Genomic DNA, 27,705 nt, shown 5'->3' on the forward strand with positions numbered 1-27,705 from the left:
ACATTGAGGAGGAGGCAGAGTGAACGTCGCTGAACATCAATTATCAGAGCTGCTGCCTCGCCCCACATTCGTCAAGGATCTTTCATCTAAACACTGGTCCCTGACCCAGTATACATGCAATCCTTTATCACAGGGAAAAGTACTCAATGAGTGATGTCGTTGCTGCCTCTCTCGCCCCTATTTCCTTCACCAAATGGAGCCTGGGGATTTATTCAATAGCCTGGAAACCATGCAGGCGACCTCTTGGTCAAACAGCTTGCCGGCTGTCAGGGTTCTCCTGTGGCCTTTCAGCCATCCTAATGATTGTCTTTCTGCACACCCTCTCTCACTCTTTGCCTGCGGAAGAGGACCCAGCTGGAGTCCGAGGTGGAAGACAGACAGACCTTTCTGTGAACACTGCCCGCCTCCTCATGGGACGCAGATTGACCTCGCAACGGGGCAAAGACAAAATGTCACAGAGGCCTCGCACAAAATGGCTGCCCTCAAGATGGCTCAAACCTGCATTGAAAAGATGAACATGGCAACTGGATAAACGCACAGATATCTCCCTCAAAGGTGTGATTGGAGGATTCCTGTCCCCTCTGCCTGACCCTCCACACCATCCTCCTGAGAATTCTCCACTCTCTGTGTCAACATTTCTTTGCTCGTGATAATTTTGGTTCTTTCGCCAAACACCTCAAACCCGTCTTCTTTCCCATCGTTAGGGAACAGTTTATCCGTCTTTTCGGGTAGCAGATTCCTGTCTACACCTCACCACCCTGCGTTTCTCAGTTGCTCGTAAGAACAAATTCATTATTTCAGTAAGAGTGCGGCTCGGGAAAAGCCTGAATTTTACATTCCGGGGTCGAGTGCACGCCCACCTTGAACGCACGTAGAATTGTGCAAATGGACGGTGGGTGTGTAACCTGATGTCATCGCGCGCACACCTGCAATATCGAGGTCGGCAGGCGTACGTGGGAGTCGGAGCAACGCCTTCTGGCAATCAAGGTGACAAGCCCTTGTGTGGTGGTATGATTAGCATAGCTGCCTGCCATTGGTGCAGAACACCGGCTTACCATTGGCCCTGGTCGATCATGTGCCTCTCGACCGATTGGTTGAGACCATCATGTGACGGCTCCCCGATTGGCCGGGAGGCTGAGTTAACCCCGCCTCCAGGGTGGGGTATAAATACCCAGTACTCCCGGCGGTCATCCATTTACTGTAATCGACCGCAGGGCTAACATCTAGCTGATTAAAGCCATACTTTTGCACAGCAACTCGTCTCGCGTTCAAATGACCTTACTCGCCTGAGTAAGCCCCACCTGGGGTGGGAGGAGCGCCCAGCCCCGTGGGTGCTCACTCCTCGGTCACCATGGCATCATCAGATGTGCTTGGTGCTCAGGATCCACGCAGAGCTCGTGCTCCACATGGACCCCTCCATGTCAGAGACCATGGTGTGCAGATCCTCATGGATCTCCGCCAGAGCTCCCCGTCTGACCCGCTGGACTTACAGCATCTCCCGCTGGACGGACGATTCCAGAGGCTCATCACCTGTCTCGGACTCAGCCTGTTCCTGGTCTGCAGCAGCCTTCCCGCTGCCAGTACCCTGGGATGCCTCCGCCTCTGCCAGCTCCTCATGCCAGTGTGATGCCACCTCACCAGGGTGCAGGACCAGCAGAGCCGGCAACCTGATGCCCATTGATGTGTTCGTGTCTGCGCTGGTGTCTGGTTCCGACAGAGGGCTTTGGTGCAAATGTGTCTTTCTCGGCGCTTAATGGGGGCTCCTCAGGGACACCAGCTGCAAAATATCGGAATCCACTCATCACATGGCGGTGAGGTAAAGGGGGACTGCAGCATGGCGCCATCTGCATTGGGGCTGCAATGGGGACCCTGGCTGTGACATTCCCATTCCCTTTGAGAAGGTCTCACGACGTTTGCACTTCCCACTGCACAAGCATCTGTGCAACTGCACACTTACCTTCGTCCGAGACCCCTCCCTCACCGTGACGGGTGGTAGTGAGCTGGGCGCGGGCACTCCAACTCCAGTGCGTCACTCTGGTACCAGCTCAGGACGTACAGATCGGGATCTCCACCGCCCGCTCTTTGCCACTCCCCCACGCGATGGAAAGAGAATTCACCATTGGTGCTCCCTCTCCCTGAGAGTCCATTCCAGCTTGCCCCTCCCTCCCTCCACAGCCATTTAGCGGGTGTTGCGATCGGGCACCTCACCCTTCAAAGCACTGAGACCAATATCAGACCCAACTCTGACCGCGCAGGCTTCAGTAACAGCTGGCACACAGACCCTTAGCTCCCTGAGTGTTAGGAGGAATGGGCAGCCGGGCTACACTCCTCCAGGGAGTCCCATTACATCTCTGCGCGTAACCCTCGACAACCCTCGACAGGGGCAGCAGGGTAGCATGGCGGTTAGCATAAATGCTTCACAGCTCCAGGGTCCCAGGTTCGATTCCCGGCTGGGTCACTGTCTGTGTGGAGTCTGCACGTCCTCCCCCTGTGTGTGTGGGTTTCCTCCGGGTGCTCCGGTTTCCTCCCACAGTCCAAAGATGTCCGGGTTAGGTGGATTGGCCATGCTAAATTGCCCGTAGTGTCCTAATAAAAAAGTAAGGTTAAGGGGGGGGTTGTTGGGTTATGGGTATAGGGTGGATACGTGGGTTTGAGTAGGGTGATCATGGCTCGGCACAACATCGAGGGCCGAAGGGCCTGTTCTGTGCTGTACTGTTCTATGTTCTATGCTCTATATAACCGGAGAAGATCATGAACCCTTTGGCGGCACTCAGATCACGTGCAGCACCCTGCTGTGCCCACTGGCCTGGGCGGCAAACCCTTCTCTTGTTGACATACGACTGCCTCCTCCGGCCGTCCCTGGGCAACGGCCTCCACCAGAACTCCAAGGCATTCACCAGAAAAATGGGGGGCGGGGGGGGGGGGGGGGGGGCAATGTGCCCACCAGGTGATGAGGCCATCATTACAGACAATGGGCTGGATTCTCCATTTTGGAGACGAAGTCCTCACGCCAGCGTGAACACGGTGGTCTTTGACACAAGGAAAACTGGTATGTGAAGGCCACCGATTTGCCATTTTGCTGGGGGTTAGCAGGGAGGCAGCATAGAGCTCGCAGCTCCAGCTGCCGATATGGCCCCCAGCACTTCCGGGTCAGAGACCGCGCAGGTGCATGGCGGCGGCCTGAAGTGGCCGCGCAGTGCTCCATAGCGGACTCAGCCCTCGGACCTGGACCGCCAAAGTATCCCCCCCCCCCCCCCCCCCCCCCCCACATTGGCCACTCGCGGGCCCCGGATTGTCCGCCCGTTGGCTTTGTGCGCACGCCAAACATGAAATTCAGGATTGCTCCTCGTTGCTTCCTGGTGCCGTCACCACAGACTCTGCCGTTGGCAATAGCTGATAGCCTTGAGCTTGGAATCCTAACTGGGCCTTGTGTGACCCTCAAAAGGGCAGGAGCGACCCTCCACTGTGGTTTCCAAATGGACGTTATGTATCTAATGATTTTGTTCACCTCAATCAAATCTTCTTTCAACCTTTTCTCTCTGAGCACAACTATCACAGCTTTTCCAATCTATATCCAAACCTGATGGCCGGGATTCTCCCCTACCCAGCGGGGCGGGGGGTCCCGGCGTAGCGGAATGGCGCCAACCACTCCGGCGTCGGGCCTCCGCAAAGGTGCGGAATTCTCCTCACATTTAGGGGCTAGGCCCGTGCCGGAGTGGTTGGCGCCACGCCGACTGCCGCCAAAACCGGCGCCAACGGACTTTGATGCCGGCCGCCCGGCGTCGGGGCTGGCCGAAAGGCCTTCGCCGGGTTGCGCATGTGCCGGTGCATCAGCGGCCGCTGACGTCACCACCGGCGCATGTGCGGTAGGGGGGTTCTCTTCCGCCTCCACCATGGTGGAGGCCGTAGCGGCGGCGGAAGAAAAAGAGAGCGCCCCCACGGCACTGGCCCGCCCGCCGATCGGTGGGCCCCGATCGCGGGCCAGGCCACCGTGGGGGCACCCCCCGGGGTCCGATCGCCCCGCACCCCCCCCCCCCTCCCAGGACCCCGCGGGCCCGCTCGCGCCGCCAATCCCGCCGACACCAGAGGTGGTCCAATTCCCGCCGGCGGGAGAGGCCTGTCAGCGGCGGGACTTCGGCCCATCGCGGGCCGGAGAATCGCCGCGGGGGGCCCACCGATCGGCGCGGGGGGCACGCCAATCGGCGCGGCGTGATTCCCCCTCCCGCCGATTCCCGGGTGGCGGAGAATTCCGGCCACGGTGGGGGCGGGATTTACGCCGGCCCCGGGTGATTCTCCGACCCTGCGGGGGGGTCGGAGAATTCCGCCCGATGTTCCTCACCCTGGAACCAGACACACACACCGTATAATTCCTACAGTCGGCCCATCGTGTCTGCATAGACCCTCTGAAAGAGCACTCTACCCAGGCCCACCCTGCCATCCTATCCCCATAACCCCACCTAACCTGCACGTCTTTGGACTGTGGGAGGAAACCGGAGCACCCGGAGGAAACCCACGCACACACGGGGAGAACGTGCAGACTCCGCACAGATAGTGACCCAGCAGGGAATCGAACCTGGGACCCTGGCGCTGTGCTTACCACTCTTTTATGCACCCTCTCTAAAGCATTTATATCCCCCCCCCCCCCCCCCCCAGAGTGTGGTGCCCTGAGTTGAACACAATGCTCCAGTTGGGAATGGTCCAGTCTTTGGAAAGGTTTATCATTCCTTGCTTTTTTAATCATTTGTTTTCTAAACCCCAGGATCCCATAACCAACCTATCCTACCATCTTGGGTGATTTGTGAACTATATCCCCCCAGATCCCTCTGGCCCTGCACCCCCTTTCAGAATTATACCCTGTTACAGAGTGTTCTTACAAGCCTTTCTCCCTTCTGAGCATGTGTGGGCTTTTAGGGAAGGTGGGCTGGGTGGGGGGGGGGGGGGGGGGGGGGGGGGAGGGGAGGTTTAAGGCTGCAGAGAATCCTACAAGTCCAGGCCTGATATGGTGTTCCTGATTTGTCGTCTTACTCCTGTTTTGTTGAACTTTTGTTACTTACTTATAGAAGGAAGATTTTAACAATGCATTCGGCAACCTTATTTGTGGAATCAGATTATCCCGCACCCTTTATATTGTCTCTCCTTTTGTTTTCAGGTGGGATGACAGAGCTGACGAGAAATCTGCACCGCAACACAACACTGGGAAACGGACGCAGCAGGAACGTTAGAAAGGGTAATGTGTCACCTCAGCCACAGCTTTGGGTATCTTTTGCTTCCATTGCTGCTGTTTGCTATTGTTAAAGGCCACAGTGCGAGCATCAGCATCAGGCTGAATTTACAGAAGCTGATTAATCTCTTCATTAAATGTAAATCGCTTATTGTCACGAGTAGGCTTCAAATGAAGTTACTGTGAAAAGCCCCTAGTCGCCACATTCCGGCGCCTGTTCGGGGAGGCAGGTACGGGAATTGAACCGTGCTGCTGGCCTGCCAGCTATTTAGCCCAGTGTGCTAAACCAGCCCTCAATAATTGTGCTGCTTCAAGCAAGATATCCAATATTTAAACTTCAAGTGCCGCTTTGAAACGATACAACTGGTTTTCAAATCAACAATAGCTTTAGGCAATGTTTGATATTGCTCATTCATTTTTTTATTGTTTATCTCTCCACCTCCCTCCCTCTCCACCTCTTTCTCTATTTCGCTCTCCATCTCTTTCTCTTTTTCATTCTCTCTCTCTTCCTCCATTTCACTCTTTCTCTATTTCACGCTCTCTATTTCGCACTCTATCTTTTTTATTTTGCTCTCGCTTTCTTTCTGCCTTTTGCTTGCTCTTTCTTTCTTTATATTGCCCTAGCTTTCTCTATTTCACTCTCCAACTATTTCTCTGTTTAGCTCTCTTTCTTTGTCTAATTCACTCTCTCTACTTCGCTTTCCATCTCTTTCTATTTTTCATTCTCTCTCTCTTTCTCTATTTCACTCGCTCTCTATTTCACTCTCTCTCTCTCTCCCTTTCATTCTCTCTCTCTCTCTATTTCGCTCTCTATCCCTTTCTCTGTTTCGTTCTCTCTATCTTTTTTATTTTGCTCTCGCTTTCTTTCTGTCTTTTGCTTGCTCTTTCTTTATATTGCCCTAGCTTCCTCTATTTTGCCCTCTCAATCTCCCCTCTCCAATCGCTTGCTCTCTTAATTCGGGATAAATTTTCACCAAGTCAGGATTTCTCAGGAACCTTTTAAAAATGGCAGGTGGGTCCCATTCCCGGGCTGTCTGATTTTCAGGGGGGGGGGGGGGGGGTTTGAAACGGTCGTGGGTAGTTCAGGCCAGAAGTGCGGAAAACGGCACTGCCGACCATTACGGGGATAGACATGTCTGACCCATCTGCAAATCCCATGGAACCGGACCAGCTGTGGCTCACGGCCCCTCAGAGGAGGTGTGAAGCCTCGTCCGCAAGAGGGTACTTTGAAATGGTAAATTAAAAAGTTCCCCCTCATGCCCACTTTGCCAAGCCATGGCTATCGACCCACCCCGATGGCCCCTTATATCCCCCATGCCAAGTTACATCACTTCCTGTTGAAACCAACAATTCTACGGACACGTGCTTGTAGGATTAGAATAGCGGTTTTAATATACTCACAACAGAGCCAGCCTGTTAGCCATTGAACTTTCGGTGAACTGGCCGGCTGACCATGTGGCACTGATCTTTCTACAGCAGCTCCAGGGGGAGGAGTCCTGGGCGGAGCAAAGGGAGAAGCCCCGTACAACTCGAGCATTCCCAGAGCTACTCCCCCTGGTGGTCAGGTAGTGCAACTGCACTTACAATATAAACACATGTATATACAGATTATAATCCGGTGTGAATCACATTCACCACACTTCCCCCACCTGCCAAGGCCCCGCGTGAAAATGAAAATCGCTTATTGTCACGAGTAGGCTTTAATGAAGTTACTGTGAAAAGCCCCTAGTCGCCACATTCCGGCGCCTGTTTGGGGAGGCTGTTACGGGAATCGAACCGTGCTGCTGGGTCTGCTTTCAAAGCCAGCGATTTAGCCCAGTGTGCTAAACCAGCCCCTCTATGCCACTGAGTGCAGTGGAGCCTGAGACAAAGGCTGTGTTTTAGTTTTCACAGTAGGATCATAGGAACAGGAGCAGGCCATTCAGCCCATCGAGCCTGCTCCACCATTCAATATAATCATTGCTGAATAGACACTTCAATGACTTTTACACCCTTTGCATTATTATTAATCAGGAATCTATCAATCTCTGCTTGAAACATACTCAGCGACTGAGCTCCACGGGGCTCTGGATAGAGAATTCCAAAGATTCATCACGCTCTGTGCAAAGAGATTTCTCCTCATCTCGCTCCTTCGTGGCTTCCTCCTTATTTTGAAATTGTGCCCCTGGTTCCAGACTCCTCAATCAGGGGAAACATCTTACCCGCATCTACCCTGCCGATCCCTTTCAGTATTTTGGATGTTTCAATAGGATCACCTCTCATCTTAGGAGGAACTTCTTCACCCAAAGGGTTGTGAATCTATGGAATTCCTTGCCCAGTGAAGCAGTTGAGGCTCCTTCATTACATGTTTTTAAGATAGGGATAGATAGTTTTTTGAAGAATAAAGGGATTAAGGGTTCTGGTGTTCGGGCTGGAAAGTGGAGCTGAGTCCACAAAAGATCAGCCATGATCTCATTGAATGGCGGAGCAGGCTCGAGGGGCCAGATGGCCGACTCCTGCTCCTAGTTCTTATGTTCTTATGTTCATTCTCCCAAACTCTAGCGAATACAGGCCCAGTTTGCCCAGTCCCCCCTTCATCAGACAGTCCCACTACCCTGGGAACCAGTCCGGTGAACCTTCGTTGCAATCCCTCTATGGGGAATAATATCCTTCCATGTTCCACTATTCCAATGAACAACATCTGGTTCTTTACAGGTTGGAGCAGTTAATGTTGGCAACATTTCCCTTTCTGCTGTTTACTGGTGTGTAAGGGAGGCACCGAGACTTCAAGAGATTCAAATATGTTTCATTCACCCTTGCCAGATAGAAACAATATTCAGCGAATGGCCCGAAACCGGGAAGTTCTGAGGAACAAAGGGACCTTGGTGTGTTTGTCCATAGATCTCTGAAGGCGGAAGGACAGGTTAATAGGGTGGGGAAAAGGTATATGGGACACTTGCCTTTATCAATCGGGGCGTAGATTACAAAAGCAGGGAGGCCATGTTGGAGTTGTATAGAACTTTGGTGAGGCCACAGCTGGAGCACTGGGTGCAATTCTGGTCACCACATTATAGGAAGGATGTGATTGGACTGGAGGGGGTGCAGAGGAGATTCACCAGGATGTTGCCTGGGATGGAACATTTCAGTTATGGAGAGAGGTTGGATAGGCTTGGGTTGTTTTCTCTGGAGCAGAGAAGACTGAGGGGTGACCTGGTCGAGGTGGACAAGATTATGAGGGGCATGGACAGGGTGGATAGGGAGCAGCTGTTCCCCTTGGTTGAAGGGTCAGTTTCAAGGGGACGCAAGTTCAGGGTGAGGGGCGAGAGGCTTAGGGGGGATTTGAGGAAAATCCTTTTTACCCAGAGGGTGGCGACGGTCTGGAATGCGCTGCCTGGGAGGGTGGGAGAGGCGGGTTGCCTCACATCCTTTAGAAAGTACCTGGACGAGTACTGGGCCTATTGCTGGTTGTTATCTATATTAATGATTTGGATGAGAATGTAGACGGCATGCTCAGTAAGTTTGCAGATGACACTAAAATAGGTGTTATTGTAGACAGTGAGGAAGGTTATCAAAATTTGCAGCAGGATCTTAATCAGCTGGGGAAGTGGGCCGAGAAATGGCAAATGGTGTTGAATACAGATAAGTGGGAGGTGTTGCAGTTTGGAAAGTCAAATCAAGGTCAGTCTTTCATGGTGAATGGTAGGACCTTAGGGAGTATCGTGGAACAGAGGGACCTTGGAGTTCAGGTGCACGGTTCACTCAAGGTAGAGTCACAGGTAGATAGGGCAGTGTCCACAATGCTACCGTGCTACCGCGATGTAGACTACCGGAATGAAGAGATAGGCCCATTGTGATTTACAGTTCCGAATGCCTGTCATGCCTTTGATTTGGCAGCACGGTAGCATTGTGGATAGCACAATTGCTTCACAACTCCATGGTCCCAGGTTCGATTCCGGCTTGGGTCACTGTCTGTGAGGAGTCTGCACATCCTCCCCGTGGGTTTCCTCCGGGTGCTCCGGTTTCCTCCCACAGTCCAAAGATGTGCAGGTTAGGTGGATTGGCCATGCTAAATTGCCCTTAGTGTCCAAATGTGTTGGGTGGGGTTACTGGGTTATGGGGATAGGGTGGAGGTGTTGACCTTAGGTAGGGTGCTCTTTCCAAGAGCTGGTGCAGACTTGATGGGCCAAATGGCCTCCTTCGGTACTGTAAATTCTATGATCTATGCTTGAAGGAAGGGGGTTAATTGCATTGTCTACAGCCTGGCCAATGTCCAGTGCCTTACCCTCATTCAAATATACAGCCAATTGCTAGAAAAAATGAATTGGCCGCAACGTCATCACCTCCAAACCTTAACCACTCTCCTCACTCCCAGTTTATATAATTGATAGGCTCGTTCCTCCCCTCTCCCCTGTAATAATTCAATTCCTTGATCCTCTTTAATAACAGATTTGAGAAGCTAGACATGGTAACTCGTCTGGCAATTAACTTCAATCTATTATTGTTTCAAAACATTAATTTTAGGAATTCTTACAGCAGCAGACAATGTCCGACAGTCAAATATTTCCAGCATATCTCCAGCACACCAAACTAGGCAACGCTGTGGTTGTCCTTGAACACACTAAGAGATATTTAGGTGTAGACCATTTGCCCCTTGTACCTGTACCTGAGGGATCATTTTTACCTGCTTTTCCTATCAGCAACAACCTGCATTTCTATCGCACTTTTAATAAAGTATCCCATTTCACTTCTCAGGAGCATTACAAAACAAAATTTAACAACACCTGACAGGGAGATAAGGTGGTTCGGAAGACCTATGGGATACTTGCCTTTATTAACTGAGGCATTGAATAGAAGAGCAGGGAGGTTCTGATGCTCTGCAGCTTATCTATGTCCCTCTGTATCCTATAACATCCTTCAGCACTATCCACAGCTCCACCGACCTTCGTGCCATCTGCAAATTTACTAACCCATCCTTCTACACCCTCTTCCAGGTCATTTATAAAAATGACAAACAGCAGTGGCCCCAAAACAGATCCTTGCGGTACACCACTAGTAACTGAACTCCAGGATGAACATTTGCCATCAACCACCACCCTCTGTCTTCTTTCAGCTAGCCAATTACTGATCCAAACCGCTAAATCACCTTCAGTCCCATACTTCCTTATTTTCTGCAATAGCCTGCCGTGGGGAACCTTATCAAACGCCTTACTGAAATCCATATACACCACATCAACCGCTTTACCCTCATCCACCTGTTTGGTCACCTTCTCAAAAAACTCGATAAGGTTTGTGAGGCATGACCTACCCTTCACAAAACCGTGTTGACTATCGCTAATCAAGTTGTTCTTTTCAAGATGATTATAAACCCTATCTCTTATAACCTTTTCCAACATTTTACCCACAACCGAAGTAAGACTCACAGGTCTATAATTACCAGGGTTGTCTCTACTCCCCTTCTTGAACAAGGGGACAACATTTGCTATCCTCCAGTCTTCACCAGGATGTTGCCTGGGATGGGACGTTTCAGCTGTGAAGGGAGACTGGTTAGGCTGGTTAGGTTGGTTAGGCTGGTTAGGCTGGTTAGGTTGGTTAGGTTGGTTAGGTTGGTTAGGCTGGTTAGGCTGGTTAGGTTGGTTAGGTTGGTTAGGCTGGTTAGGTTGGTTAGGCTGGTTAGGCTGGTTAGGCTGGTTAGGCTGGTTAGGCTGGTGTTGTTTGCCCTGGAGCAGAGAAGGGGGGAGGCTGATTGAGGTGTTCAAAATTATGAGGGGCACAGATAGAGTAGATAGGAAGAAGTTTTTTTCCCTCAGTGGAGGGGTCAATAACCAGGGGGCGGAGATTTAAGGTAAGGGGCAGGAGGGGATTTGAGGAAAACCCTTCACCCAGAGGGCGGCGGGAGTTTGGAACTCACTGCCTGAAAGGGTGGTGGAGGCGGGAACCCTCAGTAAGAAGCATTTAGATAAGCATTTAAAATGCCGTAGTTTGCAAGGTATGGAGCAAGTGTAGAAAAATGGGATTAGAATAGATAGGTGTTTGATGGCCAGCACAGATACAATGGGTTGAAGGGCCTCTCTCTGTGCTGTAAAACTCTGACTGACCCACAGAAAATCACAGAAACTTGGAAAAAGAGGAGGATCTATAACCAGGGACCTCCAACAACCATTTCTGCCCTCTTCTATCCAAGTTTCCGTGATGGCCACCACATCGTAGTCCCAAGTACCGATCCATGCCTTAAGTTCACCCACCTTATTCCTGATGCTTCTTGTGTTGAAGTATACACACTTCAACCCATCTCCGTGCCTGCAAGTACACTCCTAAAACCTTCTACACTTCCGAGGTCCATCTATTTCTATCCTATTCATGTATTTATCAAGACGTCCCTTAAATGTCATTCTCGTCCCTGCTTCTACCACCTCCTCCGCCAGCGGGTTCCAGGCACCCACTACCCTCTGTGTAAAAAAACTTCCCTCGCACATCTCCTCTAAACTTTGCCCCTCTCACCTTAAACCTATGCCACCTGGTAATTGACCCCTCTACCCTGGGGAAAAGCCTCTGACTATCCATTCTGTCTATGCCCCTCATAATTTTGTAGAGTGGAAACTCTTTAGATTAAAGAATTTTGGATGGGGTGGTCTTTGTGCAGTGTGTCCAGGAAGCTTTTCTAACACAGTATGTAGATTGTCCGACCAGAGGGGAGGCCATATTGGATTTGGTACTTGGTAATGAACCAGGGCAGGTGATAGATTTGTTAGTGGGGGAGCATTTTGGAGATAGTGACCACAATTCTGTGACATTCACTTTAGTAATGGAGAGGGATAGGTGCGTGCAACAAGGTAAGGTTTACAATTGGGGGAAGGGTAAATACGATGCTGTCAGACAAGAACTGAAGTGCATAAGTTGGGAACATAGGCTGTCAGGGAAGGACACAATTGAAATATGGAACTTGTTCAAGGAACAGATCCTACGTGTCCTTGATATGTATGTTCCTGTCAGGCAGGGAGGAGATGGTCGAGTGAGGGAACCATGGTTGACAAGAGAGGTTGAATGTCTTGTTAAGAGGAAGAAGGAGACTTATGTAAGGCTGAGGAAACAAGGTTCAGACAGGGCGCTGGAGGGATACAAGATAGCCAGGAGGGAACTGAAGAAAGGGATTAGGGGAGCGAAGAGAGGTAATGAAAAATCTTTGGTGGGTAGGATCAAGGAAAACCCCAAGGCCTTTTACACATATGTGAGAAATATGAGAATGACTGGAGCGAGGTAGGTCCAATCAAGGACAGTAACGGGAGATTGTGTATTGAGTCAGAAGAGATAGGAGAGGTCTTGAACGAGTACTTTTCTTCAGTATTTACAAACGAGAGGGGCCATATTGTTAGAGAGGACAGTGTGAAACAGACTGATAAGCTCGAGGAGATACTTGTTAGGAAGGAAGATGTGTTGGGCATTTTGAAAAACTTGAGGATAGACAAGTCCCCCGGGCCTGACGGGATATATCCAAGGATTCTATGGGAAGCAAGAAATGAAATTGCAGAGCCGTTGGCAATGATCTTTTCGTCCTCACTGTCAACAGGGTGGTACCAGGGGATTGGAGAGTGGCGAATGTCGTGCCCCTGTTCAAAAAAGGGAATCGGGATAACCCTGGGAATTACAGGCCGGTTAGTCTTACTTCGGTGGTAGGCAAAGTAATGGAAAGGGTACTGAGGGATAGGATTTCTGAGCATCTGGAAAGACACTGCTGGATTAGGGATAGTCAGCACGGATTTGTGAGGGCTAGGTCTTGCCTCACAAGTCTTATTGACTTCTTTGAGGAGGTGACCAAGCATGTGGATGAAGGTAATGCAGTGGATGTAGTGTACATGGATTTTAGTAAGGCATTTGATAAGGTTCCCCATGGTAGGCTTATGCAGAAAGTAAGGAGGCATGGGATAGTGGGAAATTTGGCCAGTTGGATAACAAACTGACTAACCGATAGAAGTCAGAGAGTGGTGGTGGATGGCAAGTATTCAGCTTGGAGCCCAGTTACCAGTGGCGTACCGCAGGGATCAGTTCTGGGTCCTCTGCTTTTTGTGATTTTCATTAATGACTTGGATGAGGGAGTTGAAGGGTGGGTCAGTCAATTTGCAGACGATACAAAGATTGATGGAGTTGTGGATAGTGAGGAGGGCTGTTGTCGGCTTCAAAGAGACATAGATAGGATGCAGAGCTGGCTGAGAAGTGGCAGTTGGAGTTTAACCCTGAAAAGTGTGAGGTTGTCCATTTTGGAAGGACAAATATGAATGCGGAATACAGGGTTAACAGTAGGGTTCTTGGCAATGTGGAGGAGCAGAGAGATCTTGAAGTCTATGGTCATAGATCTTTGAAAGTTGCCACTCAAGTGGATAGAGCTGTGAAGAAGGCCCATGGTGTGCTAGCATTCATCAGCAGAGGGATTGAATTTAAGAGCCGTGAGGTGATGATGCAGCTGTACAAAACCTTGGTCAGGCCATATTTGGAGTACTGTGTGCAGTTCTGGTCGCCTCATTTTAGGAAGGATGTGGAAGCTTTGGAAAAGGTGCAAAGGACATTTACCAGGATGTTGCCTGGAATGGAGAGTAGGTCATACGAGGAAAGGTTGAGGGTGCTAGGCCTTTTCTCATTAGAACGGAGAAGGATGAGGGACGACTTGATAGAGGTTTATAAGATGATCAGGGGAATAGGTAGAGTCGACAGAGACTTTTCCCCCGGGTGGAACAAACCATTACAAGGGGACATAAATTTAAGATGAATGGTGGAAGATATAGGGGGGATGTCAGAGGTAGGTTCTTTACCCAGAGAGTAGTGGGGGCATGGAATGCACTGCCTGTGGAAGTAGTTGAGTCATAAACGTTAGGGACCTTCAAGCGGCTATTGGACAGGTACATGGATTATGGTAGAATGGTGGGGTGTAGATTAATTTGTTCTTAATCTAGGACAAAAGTTCAGCACAACATCATGGGCCGAAGGGCCTGTTCTGTGCTGTATTTTTCTTTGTTCTTTGTTGTCGGGCTGGAGGAGAGATAGGGAGGGGAGAGGCCATGGAGGAATTTGAAAATTGGCGAAATCTAAAATTGAGGCATTGTTTAATCTGAAACCTGTGTAAGTCCGTGAGCATTGAGTTTTGGATGGACTCAAATGTTTGGAGGGTGGAATGTGGGAGAGCAGCCCAGAGGAATGGTTTAGTCTGAAATTAATGAAAGATGAGGGGCGAAATTCTCCGCACCCGCGGAAAGTCGGCAAACGGTCGTAAAAATCGGGACCGTTTTACGACGGTCGCAAAGGCTTCATTTCCCGACCGATTCACTTCCTGGAAATGGGCTAGCAGCGCGGCCGCGTCAATTACGTGCGTGATGACGACGGAACGCGACGACGACACGAACCCGCCCATGTGACGCCGCCCGACGCCGTAAAAAGGCGCGGGCGACCACAGAATCTGTCGGGCAGGATGTCGGAGCCTAGGCGAGCTGCTCCTCGCTTTATTGATGCAGACGTCGAGGCGCTGCTCGATGCCGTGGAGCAGAGGAGGGGCATCATCCGCCCGCGGAGAGGGCATCGCCAACCTGCCAGCACGGTACGCCAGGCCTGGCGTGACGTGGCTGCTGCCGTCAGTGCTGTGGGGCAGACCCCTCGCTCAGCAGAGCAATGTCGGAAGAAGCTACACGACCTCACCAGGTCTGCCAGGGTAAGTGCCATGAGGGTGCCCCCTAGTCACAACCATCCCTCCCCCTTAACTGCCCGGGGGGGGGGAGAGGGATTGGGGCAGAGTTATTTGAGGGTGGTTCACAAAGTTGTCACAGACCCAGCGCTCTGGCCCCGAGGAGAGATGCAATCATCTGATGACAACTTGCCCCCCCCAAACTGTGCCAGTATCAGAACGGACTTCTGATACCTACCGTTTGGTAATGATCTACCTATGTTCCCTCCCCCAACAGGCCAAGGCCGCTCATAACCACCGTGAGCGGCACAAGACTGGAGGGGGTTCGCCCAACATGCACCCCCTCAGCACCTTTGAACAGAGGGCACTGGACCTTGTTGGGGGGTCTGCCACCCGCGATATCGCGCAATGCGAGGTTGGCGGAACTGCAGCAAGTGAGACAACCCTCCCTGACAAACACCCCTCCCCCCCCCCCCATCCTCTGCCCCTTCACACACCCTGCCCACTGGGACACCTCCCCATCCTCTGTCCCTTCACACACCCTGCCCACTGGGACACCTCCCCATCCTCTGTCCCTTCACACACCCTGCCCACTGGGACCGTCCAGCGGCCTGCCGAGCAAATCGAAATAACCCGTCTCATTCTCTTCCCTAGGACGTGATGCCGAACGACCAGGGCCGTCTGGCTGCAGACGGAGACAGGAATCTGCCGCCACCTCACCCGGGGCCTCACAACAGAGGGTGCCCGATCAGCGGGCAGCCCTATCTGCCCCAACCCAATCTGCGGACCAGGACGCACAGAGGGTTCGAAGTCCACCACCACCACCAGAAATGGCCAGGGACAACCCTCCTGTCGCTGAGCAGCCCCACACCCTGGACGAGGACCTAACCATTGAGAGCGTCGGGCTTGCGGCACTGCTTTCTCCCACCACATCCATCATCCCAGAGATACACACCCCGGCGGGCCTATTTAGTGATGAGTCTCCTGGGGCACAGTCTGGTTGGCACATCACAGATGAGCAGGTACAGCAGGTGGAGGTCGGAGCAACAGAGGGCCCGGACTCGCGGAGGCCAGACCAGGCCCAGGATGCAGCTGGCTCCCAGACGTTTTCGGAGTTCCTGGAGTTTCTCAACCCACCCGCACAGCCGATGCCTCAGGAAACCCAGGGAAACAATGACGGGATGAGGGCTTCCTTCCAGACTCTGCAGACGCTGTTAGAGGAGTCGAACCGCATCCAAGAGCAGGGAGTGGTGCCGCTCATGGCAGAGACCCAGTCCGACACCGCACGGGTGGCATCCGCGGTGGAGGCAATGGGTCAGGTTATGCAAGACGTTGGGGTTAATGTGCACGCGTCATCCTCGGCCCTGGACAGGGTTGCCCTCTCACAGGCAGCAATGTGCCAGAGCCAAACCGACATTGCCGGCGCCCTGCGGGCCATGGCCAGTCCCAGCAGTCAGTCGCCGAGAGCATCAACCGCCTGACACATGTGCTGGATGGCGTCGTGCACACTCAGGTTGAGATCGCACAGTCCCTGGCGGGAATGTCTAACTCCCTGGACTCCGTCTCTGCAAACCTTCGGATCCTGGTGGATACCGTTGCAGGCCTCCAGGACTGGCAGCGCCAGGTGTCGGTGGCACGATGGGGCACCTCCCCGCTCGCACCTCTGTCCCAAAGTGAGGCCCGGGGGCCACCGGGCTCCCCGAGGGAGGAGGAGGTTTCGGGGCCCGTCCCATTAACTCCATCACGGGACGTCCCGGAATTCTCGGCCTCCCCCCGTCCCATCCCTGGTGCATCGGGTGGGCAGCAGGCAGAGCAGGGTGGCACAATGTCACCCGAGACGCCCGCAGAGCAGCCTGGCCCATCAAGGCCGGGTCGCCCCAGGAAACGCTTGGCCAAGGAGAAACGAGTCGAGGGGGGCGATTCGCAGCAATCCTCCTCCACTCCTGCTGTATCATCTGGGGAGTCACTTAGACGTAGTGGTAGGGCCCGTAAGGCAACTAAGATAGACACTGAGTAAGTTGGCACGGGTGAAGGGCACAGTTTAGTTGTAGGGGCTAGGGCACCTGTAAATAATTGTTAATATTAAACGCACTGTTCCACCTTACTTGTAATACCGTGTGATTGTTCCACAGCCACAGGAATCGTGATGGTGACCGAGTGTCGCTGGGGGTGACGGGTGGTGAAACCTCGGTGCCGGGTGTGCAGTCCCTGCCCCTACCCCCCTCCCACAGCTAGCCCACGCGGGCACGTGATGGAGTGTCAGTGACGAACTCAGCGGCCACCAAGGTGGATGGTTCAGCTATTGCCATGGGTCAGACTCTCTCTAACGATTCTGAGCTCACAGCTCTTCGCAGAGCGGGCTGTCATCATTCCACATGGCACTGATCACACCCGCTGACACAGCCATCAATGTTGTGCCATTCGGTCTGGACCCAGTGATAAGCGTCATGTCGAAGTGGAGCAGTGTACACTGAGGGGGGGGGGGGGGGGGGCTGTGGTGGTGGCAGTTGTGTGGTGACCCTCTGCATGACTAGCGATGCAGGTGGTGGTTTGGTGTTCAGCGGGGACGTCACATGCGATGCGTGAACCGTGCTGCCACCAAGGCGTCGCGTGCCCGCCGTCCTCGCCGGGTCTGTCGTGCCGCCTCCTGGACATCACCAGCACCTGGGTCGTGTCTGCGTGCTGCGCCCGCCACTCCGCCAGCGTCCTCCTCCTCCTCCTCCTCCTCCTCCTCCTCCTCCTCCTCCCCCCCCCCCCCCATGCTGCTCGACGACTGGCAAATCCTCGGCCCTTCCCTCTGCTGCTGCAGCTGGCCCTGCAGCCACTGCGGGTTGTGGGTGTGGATGCTGCTGCTTCTCCAAATCCAGTAGAGCGGCCCCAACCACTGCGCAGAACATAGCCGTTCTGTTCCCATGCATCGTGCTAACCTACAGAAGGGTGGTGGGGGGCAGAGAAACGGGACATGTTAGACGGAGGTTAGTCGACACCTCGGCAGCCGCCAGCCATGGGATACCAGTGTGTCCCGGTGGCCTGGTCGCGCTGCTGACACGCGGTCAGCCTAACCCCTGGTCACTTTCTGCATCCAACGGCCAGTAAACTATGGCCTCCTCACGGGTGCGTCAGTGGCCTGTGGCCGGAAGCCACAGGGGAACCAGCGGCCGTGTCCTCGTCACCGGCACACCATGGCATGCTGGCAGACATTTTGTTACGGGGTTGGACGGCTCACTCTCTACCTAACCCCCCCCTCCGTCGCCCCCCACTGCCCCCTCCGTCTCCCCCACTGCCCCCTCCGTCTCCCCCACTGCCCCCTCCGTCTCCCCCACTGCCTCCCCCGTCTTCCCCCACTGCCCCCTCCGTCTCCCCCACTGCCCCCTCCGTCTCCCCCACTGCCACCTCCGTCTCCCCCACTGCCCCCTCCGTCTCCCCCACTGCCCCCTCCGTCTCCCCCACTGCCACCTCCGTCTCCCCCACTGCCCCCTCCGTCTCCCCCACTGCCCCCTCCGTCTCCCCCACTGCCACCTCCGTCTCCCCCACTGCCTCCCCCGTCTCCCCCACTGCCTACCCCGTCGCCCCCACTGCCTCCCCGTCTCCCCCACTGCCTCCCCCGTCTCCCCCCCACTGCCCCCGTTCTGGACCATCTCCCGTTCCCGGGGATGCCTTCCCCGTTGTGGCCAGACTCGAGCGGTGCGCTGAGCGGTGCGCTGAGTGGTGCCCTGACCTCCTCCAAGCTGTCGTCAGCCAGGCCGACTGGTTGACGAATTTAAAAAGCAGGTGTGTTTCACGACGTCCAAACAGGGCGCCATGACGTCGGAACTTCGGCCCATCCGGGCCGGTGAATAGCGGGGGGGGGGGGCTCTCAGTGGCGATTCTGGTCGTGTCAGGGGCGGGAAGGAGGCGTTTGTCGGGAAACGCGACTCCGACAATTTGCGGGGTTCGGAGAATAGCGGGAGGGCGTCGGAACAGCGTCGCCGTAAAAATTTCCGACGCCCGCTATTCTCCGACCCGTCGTGAGTCCGGAGAATCTCGCCCGAGGGTTTCAGTAGCCAATGAGCTGAGACCATGGAATCCCTACAATGCAGAAGGAGGCCATTCGGCCCATGAAGTCTGCACCAATCCTCCGAAAGAACAACCAATCTATGCCCACACCCCCACCCTATACCCGTAACCCCACCTAACCACTCAACACTAAGGGCAATTTATCATGGCCAATCCACTTAACCTGCATGTCTTTGGACTGTGGGAGGAAACCGGAGCATCCGGAGGAAACCCACGCACACACAGGGTGAACGTGCAGACGCCACAGTGTCGCCCAAGGCCGGAGTTGAACCCGAGTCTCTGGCGCTGTGAGGCAGCAGTGCTAACCACTCTGCCGCCAACCCCTGCCTTCTCTCCATAACCCCGATCCCTTTATTAATCAAGAACCTATCTATCTCTGTCTTAAAGACACTCAGTGATTTGGCCTCCACAGCCTTCTGCGGCAAAGAGTTCCACAGATTCACCACCCCTCTGGCTGAAGAAATTCCTCCTCACCTCTGTTTTAAAGGATCGTCCCTTTAGTCTGAGATGGTGACCTCTGGTTCTAGTTTTTCCTACAACTGGGAACATCCTCTCCACGTCCACTCTATCCAGGCCTCGCAGTACCCTGTAAGTTTCAATAAGGTCCCCCCTCATCCTTCTAAACTCCATTGAATACACACCCAGAGACCTCAACCGACAACCTCTGGAACTGCAGCCTCTGAAATGAAAAATGAAAATGAAAATCGCTTATTGTCACGAGTAGGCTTCAATGAAGTTACTGTGAAAAGCCCCTAGTCGCCACATTCCGGCGCCTGTTTGGGGAGTCTGGTACGGGAATCGAACCATGTTGCTGGCCTGCTCGGTCTGCTTTAAACGCCAGCGATTTAGCTCAGTGAGCTAAACCAGCCCCTCTAGATCAAGAGCTGAAAAGTGAGATTGGGCCAGATAGCTAACTTGTTGGCCAGTTTGAACACAATGGGCCTAATTGCCAACCTCTCTGTTGAACATCTCCGTGAGCCTCTGATTAAATAATTTCCAACTCTCCGAACCAGGGAACAATTTGTCCGTCTGAGGCACGGCCACTGATTCTGCGTACCTGGCAGTGTCAGCCTCGATACACAGTCTGGCCGGACACTGATAGAACAGGACTGGGGCAGCACGGTAACACAGTGATTAGCACTTTCTTCACAGCTCCAGGGTCCCAGGTTCGATTCCCGGCTTGGGTCACTGTCTGTGCGGAGTTTTCACGTTCTCCCCGTGACTGCATGGGCTTCCTCCGAGTGCTCCGGTTTCCTCCCACAGTCCAAAGATGTGCGGATTAAGTGGTTGGCCATGATAAATTGCCCTTAGTGTCCAAAAGAGGTTAGGTGGGGTTACTGGGTTACAGGGATAGGATGGGGTGCTCTTTCCGGGGGCCGGTGCAGACTCGATGGGCTGAATGGCCTCCTTCTGCACTGTAAATTCTAAAGACTGCCCAACACAGACAGCTTCCCTCTGTCTCTGTGTCATGAATATCCGACGCTGAGCGTTCGAACACCCGGCTCTAAGGCACTGCATATCTATGGAGAGAACCAGAGACACACAGAGTGCAGCAGAGGCCTGAAGCCCATCGTGTCTGCTCCCATCCGTGAAAAACGCCCCAAGTTACCGACCTAATCCCAGAAATCAGCACCAACTCCATATTCCTCTGTAGCGTCACGAATCCGGTGTAACCCTGTCATCCTGCCTGTTGTCTGGAGAAGACACACCCAAATAATTTGTGTTTATCATTTGCAGTGAAATATCAATTACTTTTGGTATTCCTCAGGAACAGAAAATTCTCCAGACTCCAATTATTGTTTACAAGAAAACTGGCTGATCCGTCAACATTTAATCCTCTCACAAAGAAAACGTTAGTCTGTGTGCTGAAAAGTATTAATTTTGGATAAACGCTCAGTTATTACCCCCCCCCCCCCCAGGCCTGTCTGCAAAGAGCAAACAAACTCCTGATCCACTGGAACAAGAGACAATCCATCTACTCACCAACAGGAGACTGACTCATCGAGCTGGGGTTCCAAGATGGAGGAAGCTCGAGGGCGGCAAGGGCACAGAATGTACCATAAGAACATAAGAACTAGGAGCAGGAGTCGGCCATCTGACCCCTCGAGCCTGCTCCGCCATTCAATGAGATCATGGCTGATCTTTTGTGGACTCAGCTCCACTTTCCGGCCCGAACACCATAACCCTTAATCCCTTTATTCTTCAAAAAACTATCTATCTTTATCTGAAAAACATTTAATGAGGGAGCCTCAACTGCTTCACTGGGCAAGGAATTCCATAGATTCACAACCCTTTGGGTGAAGAAGTTCCTCCTGAACTCAGTCCTAATGTACTCTGGCTGAGGGACCTCAATGACCCTCACCAAGACTGATTTGGGAGGCAGTACAACTGATTGAGTTGGCCGAGTCCTAAAGGACATCGCTGCTCGCCTGGGCCGACATCAGGTTGTGATGGAACCAACAAGAAGGAAAAACATACTTGACCTCATCCTCAACAACCACCCATCACTGGCGCATCTGTCCATGATAGGATCTGTAGGAGTGACCACCACAAAGTCCTTGTGGAGACAAAGTCCCGTCTTCACATTGAGGATACCCTCCATTGCCTTGTGTGGCACTGCCACCGTGCGGAATGGGATAGACTTCGAGCAGATCTCGCAACTGGAGAATGGGCACCATGAGGCGCTGTGGGCCATCAGCAGCAGCAGAATTGTATTCAACCACAATCTGTAACTTCATGGCCCAGCATATCCCCCACTCTACCCTTACCACCCAGCTAGGGGATCAACCCTGGTTCAATGACGAGTGCAGCAGAGCATGCCAGGAGCAACACCAGACAGACCGAAAAATGAAGTGCCAACCTGGTGAAGCTACAACACAGGTTGACTTGTGTGTCAAACAGCATAAGCAGCAAATAATAGACAGGGCTAACCGATCCCATAACCAACAGATCAGATCTAAGCTCTGTAGTCCTGCCTCATCCAGTTGTGAATTGTGGTGGACTATTAAACAACTCACTGGAGGAGGAGACTCCACAAATATTCTCACCCTCAATGATGGAGGAGCCCAGCACATCAGACAAGGCTGAGGCATTCGCAATAATGGTCCATCTCGGTCTCCTCCGGAGGTCCCCAGCATCACAGATGTCAGTCTTCAGCCAATTCAATTCACCCCCACGTGATGTCAAGAAACGACTGAAGGCACTGGATACTGCAAAGGCTCTGGGCGGGGAGGGCACAAGAGATCTCAGCTCCCTCTGCTCAGGAACAGACGGGCAGCACGGTAGCATGGTGGTTAGCATAAATGCTTCACAGCTCCAGGGTCCCAGGTTCGATTCCCGGCTGGGTCACTGTCTGTGCGGAGTCTGCACGTCCTCCCCGTGTGTGCGTGGGTTTCCTCCGGGTGCTCCGGTTTCCTCCCACAGTCCAAAGATGTGCGGGTTAGGTGGATTGGCCATGCTAAATTGCCCGTAGTGTCCTAAAAAGTAAGGTTAAGGGGGGGGGTTGTTGGGTTACGGGTATAGGGTGGATACGTGGGTTTGAGTCGGGTGATCATTGCTCGGCACAACATCGAGGGCCGAAGGGCCTGTTCTGTGCTGTACTGTTCTATGTTCTAAATGGGTATTGATTTAAATATGTGTAGTGAGAGTACCTTTAAGAAATGGGTGTTTATTACTGCAGTGATGTCAGAGTGTGGGTTGAGCTGGGCTGTCTGTCGGCTTTTTACTTTTGTTTTAGGCTGTTTGCTGCAGGGTGTGTTTTAGTTTTGGTATCAGAGCTGGATAGCTGCAGTCACAGCCAGAAGGGGTATTAGAGTCTCTCTCTGTAATCTAAAGATTGCAAATCGATCCTTTGGTGATTTAAAACTAATAACTGCTCTCAGTAGTGACTTTAACCTGATGTGCTTCTGTTGAAAGGTTTTGTTTTAAGTCTTATGGATGTTAAAAGGAAAGTAAGAATTACTTAGTGTTGTAGTCTTTGGATGTTGTATTTGAATTGATGGTTGCTCAGATGTTCACTGTATGTTTTAAAAAGGTGAGTTCATAGAATAAACATTGTTTTGCTTTAAAAAATACTTTTCCATTTCTGCTGTACCGCACCTGTAGAGTGGGCCGTGTGCTCCCCATACCACAATCTAGTAAACTTTGCGGGTCAGGTGAACACCATGATACACTTTGGGGTTCTCTAAGCCCTGGCCCATTACACCACACTGAGTTACTGACCTGTTTAATCAAGCTGGAGATACAGGCCCATTTAAACAAGCACGCTTCTGCCCACCCGTCACGCTTCTGCCCACCCGTCACGCTTCTGCCCACCCGTCACGCTCCTGCCCACCCGTCACGCTTCTGCCCACCCGTCATGCTTCTGCCCACCCGTCACGCTCCTGCCCACCGTCACGCTTCTGCCCACCCGTCACGCTCCTGCCCACACATCACGCTCCTGCCCACCCGTCACGCTCCTGCTCACCTGTCACACTCCTGCCCACCCGTCACGCTCCTACCCACCCGTCACGCTCCTGCCCACCCGTCACGCTTCTGCCCACCCGTCACGCTCCTGCCCACCCGTCACGCTTCTGCCCACCCGTCACGCTTCTGCCCACCCGTCACGCTTCTGCCCACCCGTCACGCTTCTGCCCACCCGTCACGCTCCTACCCACCCGTCACGCTTCTGCCCACCCGTCACGCTTCTGCCCACCCGTCACGCTCCTGCCAACACGTCACGCTCCTGCCCACCCGTCAAATTCCTGCCGACCCGTCACGCTGCTGCCCACACGTCACGCTCCTGCCCACCCGTCACACACCTGCCCACCCGTCACGCTGCTGCCCACCGTCACGCTCCTGCCCACCGTCACGTTCCTGCCCACCCGACACGCTCCTGACTACACGTCACGCTCCTGACTACACGTCACGCTCCTGCCCACCCGTCACGCTCCTGCCCACCCGTCACGCTCCTGCCCACCCGTCACGCTTCTGCCCACCCGTCACGCTCCTGCCCACCCGTCACGCTCCTGCCCACCCGTCACGCTCCTGCCCACCCGTCACGCTGCTGCCCACCCGTCACACTCCTGCCCACACGTCACGCTTCTGCCCACCATCACGCTCCTGCCCACCATCACGCTCCTGCCCACCATCACGCTCCTGCCGACCCGTCACGCTCCTGCCCACCCATCACGCTGCTGCCCACCCATCACGCTGCTGCCCACCCATCACGCTGCTGCCCACCCGTCACGCTCCTGCCCACCCGTCACGCTCCTGCCCACCCATCACGCTCCTGCCCACCGACACGCTCCTGCCCACCCATCACGCTCCTGCCCACCCGTCACGCTCCTGCCCACCGACACGCTCCTGCCAACACGTCACGCTCCTGCCCACCCGTCACGCTGCTGCCCACCCGTCACGCTCCTGCCCACCCGTCACGTTCCTGCCCACCCGTCACGCTCCTGCCCACCCGTCACGCTGCTGCCCACCCGTCACGCTCCTGCCCACCCGTCACGCTCCTGCCCACCCGTCACGCTTCTGCCAACACGTCACGCTGCTGCCCACCCATCACGCTCCTGCCCACCCGTCACGCTTCTGCCCACCCGTCACGCTGCTGCCCACCCGTCACACTCCTGCCCACCCGTCACGCTCCTGCCCACCACCACGCTTCTGCCAACACGTCACGCTCCTGCCCACCGACACGCTCCTGCCCACCCGTCACGCTCCTGCCCACCCGTCACGCTCCTGCCCACCGACACGCTCCTGCCCACCGTCACGCTCCTGCCCACCCGTCACGCTCCTGCCCACCCATCACGCTCCTGCCCACCCATCACGCTGCTGCCCACCCGTCACGCTCCTGCCCACCGACACGCTCCTGCCAACACGTCACGCTGCTGCCCACCCGTCACGCTCCTGCCCACCGACACGCTCCTGCCAACACGTCACGCTCCTGCCGACCCGTCACGCTGCTGCCCACCCGTCACGCTGCTGCCCACCCGTCACGCTCCTGCCCACCGTCACGCTCCTGCCCACCCGTCACGCTCCTGCCAACCCGTCACGCTCCTGCCCACCCGTCACGCTCCTGCCCACCCGTCACGCTCCTGCCCACCCGTCACGCTCCTGCTCACCCGTCACGCTCCTGCCCACCGTCACGCTTCTGCCAACCCATCACGCTCCTGCCCACCCATCACGCTTCTGCCAACACGTCACGCTGCTGCCCACCCGTCACACTCCTGCCCACCACCACGCTTCTGCCAACATGTCACGCTTCTGCCCACCCGTCACGCTCCTGCCCACCACCACGCTTCTGCCAACACGTCACGCTCCTGCCCACCGACACGCTCCTGCCCACACGTCACGCTCCTGCCCACCCGTCACGCTCCTGCCCACCCGTCACGCTCCTGCCCACCACCACGCTCCTGCCCACCCGTCACGCTCCTGCCAACACGTCACGCTCCTGCCCACACGTCACGCTCCTGCCCACACGTCACGCTCCTGCCCACCCGTCACGCTCCTGCCCACCCGTCACGCTGCTGCCCACCCATCACGCTCCTGCCCACCCATCACGCTGCTGCCCACCCGTCACGCTCCTGCCCACCCATCACGCTGCTGCCCACCCATCACGCTGCTGCACACCCATCACGCTCCTGCCCACCGACACGCTCCTGCCCACCCATCACGCTCCTGCCCACCCATCACGCTGCTGCCCACCCGTCACGCTCCTGCCCACCGACACGCTCCTGCCAACATGTCACGCTGCTGCCCACCCGTCACGCTCCTGCCCACCCATCACGCTGCTGCCCACCCGTCACGCTCCTGCCCACCGACACGCTCCTGCCAACACGTCACGCTCCTGCCCACCCGTCACGTTCCTGCCCACCCGTCACGCTGCTGCCCACCCGTCACGCTCCTGCCCACCCGTCACGCTCCTGCCCACCCGTCACGCTCCTGCCCACCCGTCACGCTCCTGCCCACCCGTCACGCTTCTGCCCACCCGTCACGCTCCTGCCCACCCGTCACGCTCCTGCCCACCCGTCACGCTCCTGCCCACCCGTCACGCTGCTGCCCACCCGTCACGCTTCTGCCCACCCGTCACGCTGCTGCCCACCCGTCACGCTTCTGCCAACCCGTCACGCTCCTGCCCACACGTCACGCTCCTGCTCACCCGTCACGCTTCTGCCCACCCGTCACGCTCCTGCCCACCATCACGCTCCTGCTCACCCGTCACGCTCCTGCCCACTGTCACGCTTCTGCCAACCCATCACGCTCCTGCCCACCCATCACGCTCCTGCCCACCCGTCACGCTTCTGCCAACACGTCACGCTGCTGCTCACCCGTCACGCTCCTGCCCACCATCACGCTCCTGCTCACCCGTCACACTCCTGCCCACCCGTCACACTCCTGCCCACCCATCACGCTCCTGCCCACCCGTCACACTCCTGCCCACCCGTCACGCTTCTGCCAACACGTCACGCTCCTGCCCACCACCACGCTTCTGCCAACACGTCACGCTTCTGCCCACCCGTCACGCTCCTGCCCACCATCACACTCCTGCCCACCCGTCACGCTTCTGCCAACACGTCACGCTCCTGCCCACCACCACGCTTCTGCCAACACGTCACGCTTCTGCCCACCCGTCACGCTCCTGCCCACCACCACGCTTCTGCCAACACGTCACGCTCCTGCCCACCGACACGCTCCTGCCCACACGTCACGCTCCTGCCCACCTGTCACGCTCCTGCCCACCCGTCACGCTCCTGCCCACCCATCACGCTCCTGCCCACCCATCACGCTCCTGCCCACCCGTCACGCTCCTGCCCACCCATCACGCTCCTGCCCACCCGTCACGCTGCTGCCCACCCGTCACGCTTCTGCCCACCCGTCACGCTCCTGCCCACCCGTCACGCTTCTGCCCACCCGTCACGTTCCTGCCCACCCGTCACGCTCCTGCCAACCCGTCACGCTCCTGCCCACCCGTCACGCTTCTGCCCACCCGTCACGCTCCTGCCAACACGTCACGCTCCTGCCAACCCGTCACGCTCCTGCCCACCCGTCACGCTCCTGCCAACCCGTCACGCTCCTGCCCACCCGTCACGCTCCTGCCCACCCGTCACGCTTCTGCCCACCCGTCACGCTCCTGCCAACACGTCACGCTCCTGCCAACCCGTCACGCTCCTGCCCACCCGTCACGCTCCTGCCAACACGTCACGTTCCTGCCCACCCGTCACGCTCCTGACTACACGTCACGCTCCTGCCCACCCATCACGCTCCTGCCAACACGTCACGCTTCTGCCCACCCGTCACGTTCCTGCCCACCCGTCACGCTCCTGCCCACCCGTCACGCTCCTGCCAACACGTCACGCTCCTGCCAACCCGTCACGCTCCTGCCCACCCGTCACGCTTCTGCCAACACGTCTTGCTCCTGCCAACACGTCACGCTCCTGCCAACACGTCACGCTCCTGCCCACACGTCACGCTCCTGCCCACCCGTCACGCTCCTGCCCACCCGTCACGCTCCTGCCCACACGTCACGTTCCTGCCCACCCGTCACGCTCCTGCCAACACGTCACGCTCCTGCCCACCCGTCACGCTCCTGCCCACCCGTCACGTTCCTGCCCACCCGTCACGCTCCTGCCCACCTGTCACGTTCCTGCCCACCCGTCACGCTCCTGCCCACCCGTCACGCTCCTGCCCACCCGTCACGTTCCTGCCCACCCGTCACGTTCCTGCCCACCCGTCACGCTCCTGCCTACATGTCACGCTCCTGCCCACCCGTCACGTTCCTGCCCACCGTCACGCTCCTGACTAC

At 55.3% G+C, this 27,705-nt stretch overlaps 1 protein-coding gene across 1 annotated transcript in view; it reads left to right on the top strand.

Moving 5' to 3' along the window:
* The first annotated feature begins 4,981 nt into the window (after positions 1-4,981).
* The window catches only part of LOC119956245 (tolloid-like protein 2), a 191,057-nt gene continuing 168,333 nt past the window's right edge, over positions 4,982-27,705 (top strand). Inside the window, exon 1 of the mRNA XM_038783279.1 lies at positions 4,982-5,227. Coding sequence (XP_038639207.1) covers positions 5,077-5,227 — 151 coding nt within the window. The 5' untranslated portion in view covers positions 4,982-5,076. The remainder of the gene's footprint in view (positions 5,228-27,705) is intronic.

Source organism: Scyliorhinus canicula, chromosome 22, assembly GCF_902713615.1.
Source record: "Scyliorhinus canicula chromosome 22, sScyCan1.1, whole genome shotgun sequence".
In the NCBI taxonomy this organism is placed as follows: Eukaryota; Metazoa; Chordata; class Chondrichthyes; order Carcharhiniformes; family Scyliorhinidae; genus Scyliorhinus; species Scyliorhinus canicula.